General features: G+C 48.6%; 1 protein-coding gene across 1 annotated transcript; it reads right to left on the reverse strand.

Moving 5' to 3' along the window:
• Positions 1 to 9,479: 9,479 nt before the first annotated feature.
• On the reverse strand, positions 9,480 to 11,108 carry LOC131494736 (lymphocyte antigen 6H-like). The gene is made up of 4 exons (XM_058699290.1): positions 10,958 to 11,108; positions 10,750 to 10,806; positions 10,414 to 10,533; positions 9,480 to 10,118 (listed from the first exon to the last, which is right to left on the reverse strand). The coding sequence occupies exons 2-4, from the start codon at positions 10,799 to 10,801 to the stop codon at positions 9,862 to 9,864; spliced, it is 429 nt and encodes a 142-aa protein (XP_058555273.1). The 5' UTR covers positions 10,802 to 10,806; positions 10,958 to 11,108; the 3' UTR covers positions 9,480 to 9,861.
• Between the last annotated feature and the right edge of the window lie 444 nt (positions 11,109 to 11,552).

The following is an 11,552-nucleotide window of genomic DNA, read 5'->3' on the forward strand; positions in this document are numbered from 1 at the left end:
AAACAGGGTGCTGTTGAAAAAACCACCAGACACCGAATAGAAGCGAGGCAAGATTTTATTCACGGCCGGGCCAAACCTGATCTCCTGATCTTTTTTTTTTTTTTTAATTTTTTTTAACGTTTATTTATTTTTGAGACAGAGAGAGACACAGCATGAACGGGGGAGGGGCAGAGAGAGAGGGAGACACAGAATCGGAAGCAGGCTCCAGGCTCTGAGCCATCAGCCCAGAGCCCGACGTGTGGCTCGAACTCGCGGACCGCGAGATCGTGACCTGAGCTGAAGTCGGACGCTTAACCAACTGAGCCACCCAGGCGCCCCCCTGATCTCCTGATCTTAAGGAGAAAAGTGCAGAGAATGGCCCCGAACAAAGGCAGCCGTGAGCTTATATGGATTTTAGCAAGTCAGAATACGTCATTATTTGGTTAACCAATTACAATTTACAGCATTTCATGGTAGCCAATTATACTGTGACACACAGACGTTAGTTTTGGCGGGAACCTATCAATTTAAAAGTCTTTGTCCTAAGAGGGTTTAAAATGACCAATCATAGTTAGACACCTGCGATGCCGTAGGTGAGTACCTGACGTTTTACATGTTGGTCTTGCCTAGGCCAGATCTTGGTAGAGGGGGAGGGGAAGCGTTTTCCATCCTAAGTTATCTATTTAGCAAGCTGGAGAGGTCATAGAAGTGAGATAGGGTGGTTAGTAATTTCCAATCACCCTAATAGGGAACTACATAAGCCTTTTATCTCGACTATTCATGAAAGGTGAGTTTAAGCCAAACTTATATATAATAAGCTTTCTGATATCTTATAAGTTGACTTATTACAGTCTCATCTTCTGTAGCTTCTTCCTATTGAATAGGGGTGTAGAGATGTCCCTACCGATGGGTCAACACTGGTCAGTTGGAAAATATGTGTCCTATCTCTATCTCTAAGAGTTACCAAAGGCAGAGGCAGCCATTCCAAGGTGGACAACATATGTGAACCTCCCTTGAGTAGAAAGGATCATCTGTCGGCTGGAAGTTATGGCAGGGAAGGAGTCTTGACCCTAGGCAGAGAGATGCCAGAAAAGACAACAAAATATTATTATTTCAATATCATAATATTTTTATGAGAAAAAGAAGCCCAATAAAAAAGGCCTTTAATAGTTGACAAAAACCTTCCTCCAGTACAGGGTTTTAGCCAATCACTAAAGGAAAGAGAGAGATCATTTAAAGTGCAGATTTTGAGTATTTATATCTTTTAGCAATCCTGTCATGTTTTTGTGATATCAGGAATGTATACACAGCGTTCTGTTTTTGTGCTAGCAAGTACATGTTCCATCTTGTTAAAATATCTAATGCCATTTTGAGAGTCATTTAAGGCCTTAATTGTGTGGCAGGTGGTATTAGCCATGATATATTCGGTTTTGTTTTGTAAGCAATCAGGTAATGAATAAGAGGCACCTTTATGGAAACAAAAGAAAAATATAAGTTAATAGTTGGAGCAAATTACAAACACAGTGTCTTGAGTTTTGAGCGCTTAAAATCTAATATCTACAGGGGCGCCTGGGTGGCGCAGTCGGTTAAGCGTCCGACTTCAGCCAGGTCACGATCTCGCGGTCCGTGAGTTCGAGCCCCGCGTCAGGCTCTGGGCTGATGGCTCGGAGCCTGGAGCCTGTTTCCGATTCTGTGTCTCCCTCTCTCTCTGCCCCTCCCCCGTTCATGCTCTGTCTCTCTCTGTCCCAAAAATAAATAAAAAACGTTGAAAAAAAAAATTTAAAAAAAATACTTTAAAAAAAAAATCTAATATCTACAAAGATGGGTTATTGGAACACATTTTCTCTCTATAACCATCTTCATTTTTAAACAGAGATAACCAAATCAAGACTAATTTGTTTGTAAAAACAAGTCCAGTTTTAACAGACTTGGCTTAATTATTTGCATACACTCAGCAAGAATCACGATTGACCACATAGATCTTTTAAAATCTGCTTTGCTGGAACTTTTTATGAGAAATCTAGATAGAACTTTTAGTAGTCTCTCTATTCAGAAACCAAGCCAAATATTTGCCATCAGGTATTTTGCCTGAAATACCTGTAGATTTGGGGAAATTCTTCTTCATGAGGTCCCCAAACATCCTGAGGTTCTTGCACCTGCCAGGAAGGGACCTTCTTTACTCACCTGGTAAGGCTGCTGGGAACTCTGGAGGCAAGGTATCAGGCCAACATTTCCAAGGGGCTTTATGGCTCCATGTTTCATAAAGTCAACCTTAGTTCCGTAAAGCTGTCTGGTCATATCTGAGTCTATGCATGTTGCTCTCAAATACGACACTTCAGTCAAAGACTTGGTAGAACAACCAGTGTTTCCAATGGTTTCCGGTTACAAGAAGAGGTTCTTATTGAACTTAATGCAAATAAATGTAATTGCCAAAGAAAGAATACTCACTGACACTTTTTCAGTTTCAGAGGGTTCAGGTACAGAAAAAAGTCAAACATTTCAATTTGTTCACAGAAGAATATCTTATCCTATTTCTGTGTATCATGGATAACTTAAGAGAAAGTTTTCTTAATCTGGAAGAGCAAACATTAGAGAACCAGAAATATTTCAAAAAAGAGTCACAAAACCATAATCTTCTTCCTCAGTTCATTTAGTCCCATGTTGCTGATTCTTGTTCAACTTCAATGCAACTTTTTAGTTCTGGAAATTCATACCAAATTTATTTGTTATTTTTTTTTAAGTTTACTTATTTATTTTGAGAGAGAGAGCACGAGCACGGGAGGGACAGAGAGAGAATCCTAAGCAGGCTCCGCACTATGAGCGCAGAGCCCAATACTGGGCTCCATCTCATGAATCATGTGATCAGGGCCAGAGCCAAAATCAAGAGTTGGATGCTTACTGACTGAGCCACCCGGGAGCCTCCCTCCCTTTTTTTTTTTTTTTTAACCAGTTTTAAAGATAAAAAAAACCCTGATTTTGTCCAAAGCCCTTTTTTATGAATCTCCTTGAAGATGAAACACATTTTGCAAGAGAATAAGAATAATAACAATAAATGACAAAAGACTCAAAATGGACATGGTGATTTTGAGGTCATAATATAGCTGACAAGGAAATCTCATTATTTCTGTGACACAGAACGTTTCAATAATCAGAATATCGAGTGATGGCCTCATACCAAAGCATATTAAAAGTTTAGGAATTGCATGTAATCTCAAGAATAGTTATACTATTTACCTAAATGCAATCTAAGCTTATTTGTTTAACAATGCTTCCAGAGTCACTTCCCATACCAAATAAAAAGACAGAATTAGTCAAAAAGACTTCATTTACACTTTACATCCGGGAAGTTTGTTTAAGAATCTCAGAAAGTTATGAAGCACATTTCTGAATAGGATTACAGATCTTTACAAAACTTAAAAGTTAATTATTTATTTAACGGAAGTGGATTTATTTAATCCAAAGGGAAATATGTAGGGCTATATAGTTGTTAGCAAAACTTTAACTCCCTTAATATAGAGAGGTTTCGACCATCTTAAGTAATCAAAGACCTGCTAAAGGCAAAACATAGAAACTTGGGTTTTCCCAGCAGACAAAAGAGAAAAGAGAAATTTATTTACATTTTCTTATCAAGAGCAGACCAATCCAAGAAAACTTCATCTTTTTAAGAGAAAGAAAACAGAATTTCAGTCTCACGCCAGTGTACTTTTATTTTTTTAAATGTTTATTTATTTTTGAGACAGAGAGCATGCGTGGTGGTGGGCAGAGAGAGGAGTGCAGAGGGTCTGAAGTGGACTCCGCACTGACAGCAACAAGCCCAATGTGGGGCTTGAACTCACGAACCATGAGATCATGACCTGAGCCAAAGTTAGATGCTCAACCAACTGAGCCACCCAGGCGCCCCACCAATGTACTTTTAAAATCCCTCGATTTCAACCTCAGTCCTGATGATATATAAAATTTCTTTCCAAAGATTTCCCTCCATAAACCTTGTATCACTTTTTCATTCAGAGTTGTTTCCCTTATCTCCAACAGTCTTAACTACAGTTAGCAGAATTTTAACTCTCAGGAAACTTAGTCTCAGTGAAAATGAAGTAGTAACCAATGGTGAACTGTCAAAATAATTTTTTTAAATAAATCTGAAATTTATAAATACACGCCACAATTTTCAAAACACTTTTTTTCCATAGTAAAATCTTTCAATAAAGCACAAAGCATCTTTATCATCCAATCAAAACTTCAAAGTTCCAGGTTCCCAAAGACTTTGAAAGCTTTGAGACAAAATTGACCTTCATTTGAAGTCACCTTTTGGGGAACAAATTGCAACAAAGATAACACGAGCTCATTTGACCTTCAACAAGCCTTGGTAGAATAAAAGTTTTGTATTTAATGCTGATTGATGTGGGGAACAAAGGCAGAAAGACATGTAGATAAAATTAGATTTCCTTATAACCTGCAGCCCATTGGCAAATACTTGAGGCAGGCAGAGTACGATTTTCCTCCAGGAACTCCCAACTGTCTTGATGTTAATGCTTCGCTAGAGGGAAAACAACCTTAGCTTGACACTATCCAGGACTCCAGGATCCTGGGGGTCTTCTTTAGCATATGAAAGTTGCTTTGGACACTTCCCCTTGCCTTTTCCTCCCCCAACTCCCAAGTATATAATCAGTCACTCCTCACAGTCCCGGGACAGCTCTTTCTGCCCTTTGCGGCCTGTTCCCGTGTTTTAATAAAACCACCTTTTTGCACCAAAGATGTCTCAAGAGTTCTTTCTTGGCTATCAGTCCCAAAACCAAGCACCCCAACATTTTCCACATTACTGATAACTCTAAAGTCATGTCTATTTTAATTAAACCAACAAACTTAAATTAGTTTAAATACAGAATTTTGTTCCACCTGTGTCCACTTAAAAGTCAATTTGTTTCCCATTGCTAATTTTTACCTGGGACATCGGTGGGGAAATCTGAAGTGGGAAGTGTAAATCCAAGGGGGTGCTCTTTGTTCCTTGACAGTGAAGGGAGGGGAAGAAGCCAATGATGCCTGAGGCATGCAGGATGGTATAGGAGCCAGTTGTGCACGCCACACCCAAGTGATGAGGAAACGGGAAGGTGGGGAGGCAGAAGAGGTGAGGTGCGACCAACAAGGCTGGAGCCAGATAAAACCCCAGAGGGCAGAGAAGGAGGACTCCTGGTCCTAAAGCTCATCAGCTTGGAGAAATGAAAAGACAGGTTTTCTTTCCACCAACAAGTGGAATTTAGCAGTCCACGTCAGGCCAGAGAAGACCAGGAACTTCCCTGAAACAAAGGGAGGTTCAGCAGCTGCTTGGGAATATTCCTTAAAGTCTTTGTCCTGAGGTAGACTAACCAGAGACAGTTGTCCCCAATTACCATAGCCATTAAGTTGGGAAATGAATGAGGGAGAAGCCCCCACATACAAGAGTTTCCTGGGTCTAATAAGAAGGAGGAACAGTAAGAGAGAGTCAGTGTCCCCTTCATCAGGGATGGCCTGTGTTTCCTCCAGCAACTTGGGTTTATTTGGAAGAGGCCAGTTTATACAGTTATCATCCAATATATCAGGAGAGAGCTTTCTAGCCTGGTTAGTAGTCAAACACATTCTGCAAGAGGCCTTTAGGTCAGGGTCCTCATCTAAAGCTATGAAGGCCTGGACCAAGGGTACCTCTGTCCATTTGCCCTGTTTCCTGCAGAAGAGATCTAACTGATCGATCATACTGAAGCTGAATGTCCCACTAATGGGCCATTTCCCTTCATCTCCTAAGGAATACTGAAGCCATGCATTCTGATTACAGAAAAATTAGGTTTTTTCCCTTAAATCTTGCAATCCAAATTGTTTCCAGGGGGTAAAAGGCATCCCAAGGGAGAGTCCTTGGGGCCTGAAGCAGAAGATCCTATGCTCCTAGAAAAATAGAGACCAGGTGGTGTCCCATAAAGGATAGGTCAGAGGTTCCTGGTGTCAAAGCAAACTAGGGGTCCTATGACCAAAATCGCTATGATCACCACCCTGTCCCAGAGGAGGGATGCTGGCATCCCCCTACTTCCCCATTGCATCCTAGGCTACAAATGGCCACTGGTGTATAGACGAGATACAGTGCCTTGATGAACCTGCTGTTTTCAACCCATGGAAAACACTAGAAAAGTTTTACAAGGAGACATTACCCAATTCTGTAATTAGTAGGGAACATTGACAGAAAACAGTAAAGATAGAAATCCATCATGGTCTAAGTGATGGTCTAACACATGGAATCTTTACAGCCAACTTCCTAGGAAATGGTCCCCTGTTGGGTTTTAATTCAATCTGGCACTGGTTTCGGCCAGCTCCCAGTGGAGGTCTCCCAGCCAGAAGAGACTGGACCACAGAAGTGGAGTGGATCACATTTGACCAACGAGGAGGAAACCTCACACAAGGGTCTTGAGATTGGCAGCCGTCCTGGTGACTTAGGTGGCTGTCCAGTGCCCAAGACAGCTTTGTATAAGGACAGGAATAAAGAGAGGGCATCAAGTTTCTGGGTCTTATTACCATTCCAGCCATGGTACTAGCTTCCAGCCAAAAGCATGCTTTCTCCTGCCCGTAGAGTAGTCACGGACTAGAGGATTACAGCCTGAGCAATAGACATGAAAGTGTTCCAATGAGACCATACTTCTGGAAAAGCCCCTGAAATGAACGTAAACAGAGAAGAGAGGAAGTACTCACCAAGTTTGCACTGAGGCTTGGAGTCCAGATGAGAAGACTCAGGCCCCACGTTGAGCGCCAAATGATGTGGTTTATGTTTGAACCCGTGGGCGAAAGGCCAAGAAAGAATTCTTGAGACGTTTTGAACATGAAAGGTGGTTTTATTATAGCACAGGGACAGAAAGAGCTGCTGTGGGCAGAAAGAGCTGCAGAGATAGGAGTGACTGGTTATACACTGTTAAGTGTGGGGGGGGGGGGAGCAGGTAGAGACAAAGGAAGTTTCCAAGAGGATTTTCTTATGTTGAGGAAAACTCACAGGATCCTGGAGGCCTGGCTATTGTCAAGCTAAGGTTGCTTCTCTCTCTAGTAAGGCGTTAACATTAAGACAGTAGGGGGTCCCTGGAGGAATGTCCTCATCTTCCGGTCTCAAGTGTTTGTCACTGGGCTGCAGGCTATAAGGAAGTTTAATTTTATCCATGTTTCTTTTGCCTTTATGAGGCACAGACCTTACATGTGAACCACCCGAACGGACCAGGGCAGCATCTCTGGCTCTTTGCCTTTGCCACAGACCGGCTGAGGCTCCCTGTGCCTCCCCACATCACACCCTCTCCTGGCCTCTGCCTCCACCCCTGGAAATGCCGGGCAGCTCTCTCAGAAAGGGTAGGCTGTGGCCAGGCTCTCCATGACCTTGAGGGCTGACTCCTGCATTGTTTCTGCATTGGCATTCCCTTTCTGGCGGAGATTTTATCTCCTCGCTAGGAAGCCTCCTCCCCCTTCAGGGAATGGTCAGGGAGGTGGGGGAGGCCAGCAGCCCTGATCCTCTGGCTCTGGGTGGGCTGGGGGTGGCCCCTCGCCACACTGGGTGCCCAGCCTCTTGGCCTGCTGCCTTCCGGGCTAAAGGATCCCAGATGTCTTGGGGCTCCTCACCATCCCTCTGTTGCTCAGGCTGGGCCAGGCCCTAAAAGGTGGGAGTATAGTTCTGAGGAAGAGGGTACCGGAGGGACGCCGTGGCCTTGTTCTCACCCAAGGCCCACCCAAGAGTTCCACTGGTGTAACATGCCCTCCCCAAACACGCACGTAGCACGCACAACACGCACGTGACACCCACCCACACCCTGCACAAGACACACACAACACACAGGCATACGATACGCATGCACACCAGAACCATACACTGCTCACGTGCAGCATCGCACCCATGCACGCACCACACATACACGTGCACGCTGCCCCCCGACACCTGGCAGGCCAGGAGGCCTTCCTGCCGAGTGTGACTGGCAGCTGGGCCGTGGAGGCAAGCGAGGCCATTCACCCATTGCACGGAAAGGAGAGCGGGGTGCGGGACAGGGGACACTTGTTCCTAACTGTGCAGAGGGTCCAGGTGGGATAGAACTGAATCCGGGACAGACAGAAAGAGCCACTCTGACTCAAGTCGGTCAGCTTACCCCAGGCCACTGCTATTCGAGCCCGTGCCCAGCGGCCTCCCTCAGATAGGAACACGTTCAGGGTGGGCTGGGGGCGATGGAGTCGGACCTGGGACCTCGCCCCTTGTGGCGCCTGGAGGCCCTGGGTGAGAAGGCTGGGGACCGGGCCGGGGGTGTAGTGCCTGTTCCAGGACTAGGCTCTGGCCCCCAGGAATGTCTGGTGTGCAGCGGGGACCTTGGAACAGGGTCTGCGTGCAGCTCTGTGAGAGTCAGTGCTGATTTCCTGTTTTTGACCCCGGTTATGTAAGAAGTTAGTATGCGGGGAAGCTGAGTGAAGGGAAGATAGGAACTGTGTACTATTTTTGAAACTTCTTTGTGTGAACTGATTTCAGAATGAAAAGCTGAAACTTTTTAAAAGCAGACTGAGCCCTGCCCAACCCTGGTCCAGATGGGACCCGGGGTATCCTGGAGAAAACACTTCAGATGGATGAAAACTCAGATTGCAAATGGAGAACTTAACAATTTTAAGAAAAACCATAGGAAAATCTCTTCATATAGTAACAGAAAATATTTTGAAGTAACCCACTAATACATTTAAGAATATTAATGGTGAAAAAGTTTGCCCGTAATCATGATACAGCAGTGAAAAAAAGACACATACTAAAATACTTTCAATAATCAGTACTAGTTATCAAGATGGACCGATTAAAAGGCCCAAGGAAATTAACTGGCAGGGAGGCACGGACTAGCGGCTCTGGCTGTGGCTGCTGCAGAGGGATGGGACCCAGTGTGCCCCGGGGGGGGGGGGGGGGGGAGTCACCAGAGAGTAGTCACAGGGGCAGGCCAGAGATGTGGGCCCAAGGTCACCCAGGGGACAGCGTGGCAAGGTCAGCAGTCTGGAGACTGGCCCACCAGCTGTGGTTCTCCTAACTCCTCTGCCCACAAGCACCCCTGTGCCCCACGTACGCGTCCTGGCTCCGGAGCCCTCCCTCATCGCACTGTGGGTGGGGCGTGTAGGGTCAGAGTGTGTGGGTTGAGAAGGTGTGAAGGAGGGAAGGAACCAGCCCAGGTCCCCTCTTCCACCACCACCCCCTGCCTCTGCTGAGGATCCCCCCTGGCACAGCGGCCACCAGAGGCTCTGGGAAGATGCCTCCCTGGGACGTCCCGGGTAGGCCCCCGGTGGGGCGGGGGGTCAGGGAGGACGCACTGGACGCTTCATGGGGAGGAGAGGAAGCCACCACCCAGTGGTGCAGGGCTGACCCCAGGTCAAAGCCCCTGGGCCACGGGCGCTTGCCTGGCTGAGGCAAAACCAAGCGGAAGCCGAGTGTCCCTCCCAGGCAGGCCACAGGAGCCACCCACCCTGCCCCGCGGGGCGAAGCAAGCAAAGAACGCTGGGGTGTTGAAAGCGTTTATTCTCTTTCGGTCCTGGCTGGCACACCATTAGCGGGCCCCGGGCTGCGCTGTGGGCTCCGCTTTCCTGGGGGCCCCCGTCCAGCCGGGGCTTAGCGGCCTCTGCATCTTGGGTCCGTGGTCAGTCGATGGTGTTTGCAAAACGGGACAGACTTGTTGGTGCGGCAGGGCCCTGGGCGCCTGAGGCCGGGGCGGGCCAGGTGGGCGGGCAGGAAAGCCTGTGTGCGGGCAAGCGTGCGGGTGCAAATGTGTGTGTGTGGGTGCATATGTACGCGTGCGTGTGTGAGGCCGTGAGCTTGCTTAACGCGCAGGTTGCAGGAAGCTCCGGCACGCCGGCCGGCCTGCCGGCCGGCCTGCAGGGTGCTCACAGCAGGGTCCGGAGGAAGGCGGGTCCTAGGCTGAGCAGGAGCCCTCCCACCAGGGCCCAGGAGCTGCGTGCCATCCGGGCCACCCTGTTACAGAGGTCCTTTTCACAGCACGTCACCTCCTGCACTTCGAACTTAGTCAGGACCCCCTGGCTCAGGCTCTCAGGGTTGTTCATCTGTGAGAGCTGCCTCATAATCTTCGTGGCCACCTCGCAGGAGGGGGCGCAGCCCTTGTGCTGGGAGTTTACCTTCTTTCCTGGGGGCAAGGAGGGAGGAGCTTGGCAGGGGAGCCCCCTCAGGTGGCCCGGGTCACTCATCCCCTGGGGGCACGAGGCCCTCCTCTGCCTCCGGAGTCCCATCCGGTCCCACCAGGCCCCCACACGCTCCCCCGGAAAGCCTGGGGGAGGCCACCCCTCAGCTGGCAGATGGGGACACTGAGGGAGGCTGGAGGAGGTCCCCTGCCATACCTGCACCCATCCGAGAGACTGGGAGGCCTCAGGGCAGAGCTCCCTGAACCGCCCGCCCGTATCCTCTGGGTGCTGGAGACTCACCACTGCCCAAGGTCACGGTCATGTCACTGTTGAAGCAGACGCCGGACATGGGACATTGGATGGGCTGGCACTGGCTCGTGTTCTCCAGTTCCAAACAGCTGTAGCACTGCAGGCTGAGGACTAGGCCGGTGGGGAGGGGGGGAAGGCTGGGTTTAGAGCCCCTGAGACCAGAACCATTGTGGGGGGGCCGGGACCGTGTCCTGGAGGACAGACCCCTCACATGCACAAAACCACACAGCCTCTCGTGGTGGCGGCAGGGTGGGGGGGTTGCTACCCATGGTCCCCCCGCCACCCCCCACCTCCCGGTGCAGACCCCACCGGTGCCCTGATGCTCACCACGCTCCCAGCACAACAGGAAAACCAGCAAAACCAGCTGGAGGCCTCTCATGGCTCCTGGAAACAACACGTGTGGGTGGGACCCTGGGGGCACCCCAGGCTCAGGCTCCTACCTCCCAAGACCCTGGCCCTCCCTGGATGACCCCTCCTGTGCCTCCGCAGGGATTCAGACGGGGATACAGACGGGGCTCCTTCCCGCTTCACTCACCTACTAACGTCAGGCTCCCTTCGGGTGAGCGGGCATCTGGAGCCTCTTCCCTGGTGGCCAAAGAACTTGTTCTCCAGTCTGTTGGTGCCCCACCCAGAGGAAGCCGGGGCCGGGCTCTCCTGTCTCCACCTCTTCCGGGAGTTCTAGCTGTCAGACCCCAGGCAGGACCCTGAGTCCCAGACCAAGAGGGGGTGTCACCTAGCTGACAAGCAGTGACTTTGGGGAAATTCCAGAAGGAAGCTGGGCGCCCCTCCCTCCCCCCTGCCCCGTTTCTGGCTCCACCTTCAGAGGTCGTGTGTCTCCCTTCCTCCCCCAGTCCTCCCCACCCCCCCATCCCACAAGCCTGTCCTGTCTTGCATGCATCGTCCCCAAAAAAGTACCCCCCAAAATCACAGAAGCAAAAAGAAAAAATTTTGAACGTTTCAATACATTGTTTTTCGTTTTCTTGCTGCACCTGACGTCCATGTAGTAATGGGTGTCGAGCAGCTCATTTTTATGGCCTCTTCACCTTGTACATTGATTCTTAGGTTGAACTTCTCATTTATATAATCTTTTAAAAAAATATTTATTGGGGCGCCTGGGTGGCGCAGTCGGT

The sequence above is a fragment of the Neofelis nebulosa genome, chromosome 14, assembly GCF_028018385.1.
Source record: "Neofelis nebulosa isolate mNeoNeb1 chromosome 14, mNeoNeb1.pri, whole genome shotgun sequence".
Taxonomy (NCBI): domain Eukaryota; kingdom Metazoa; phylum Chordata; class Mammalia; order Carnivora; family Felidae; genus Neofelis; species Neofelis nebulosa.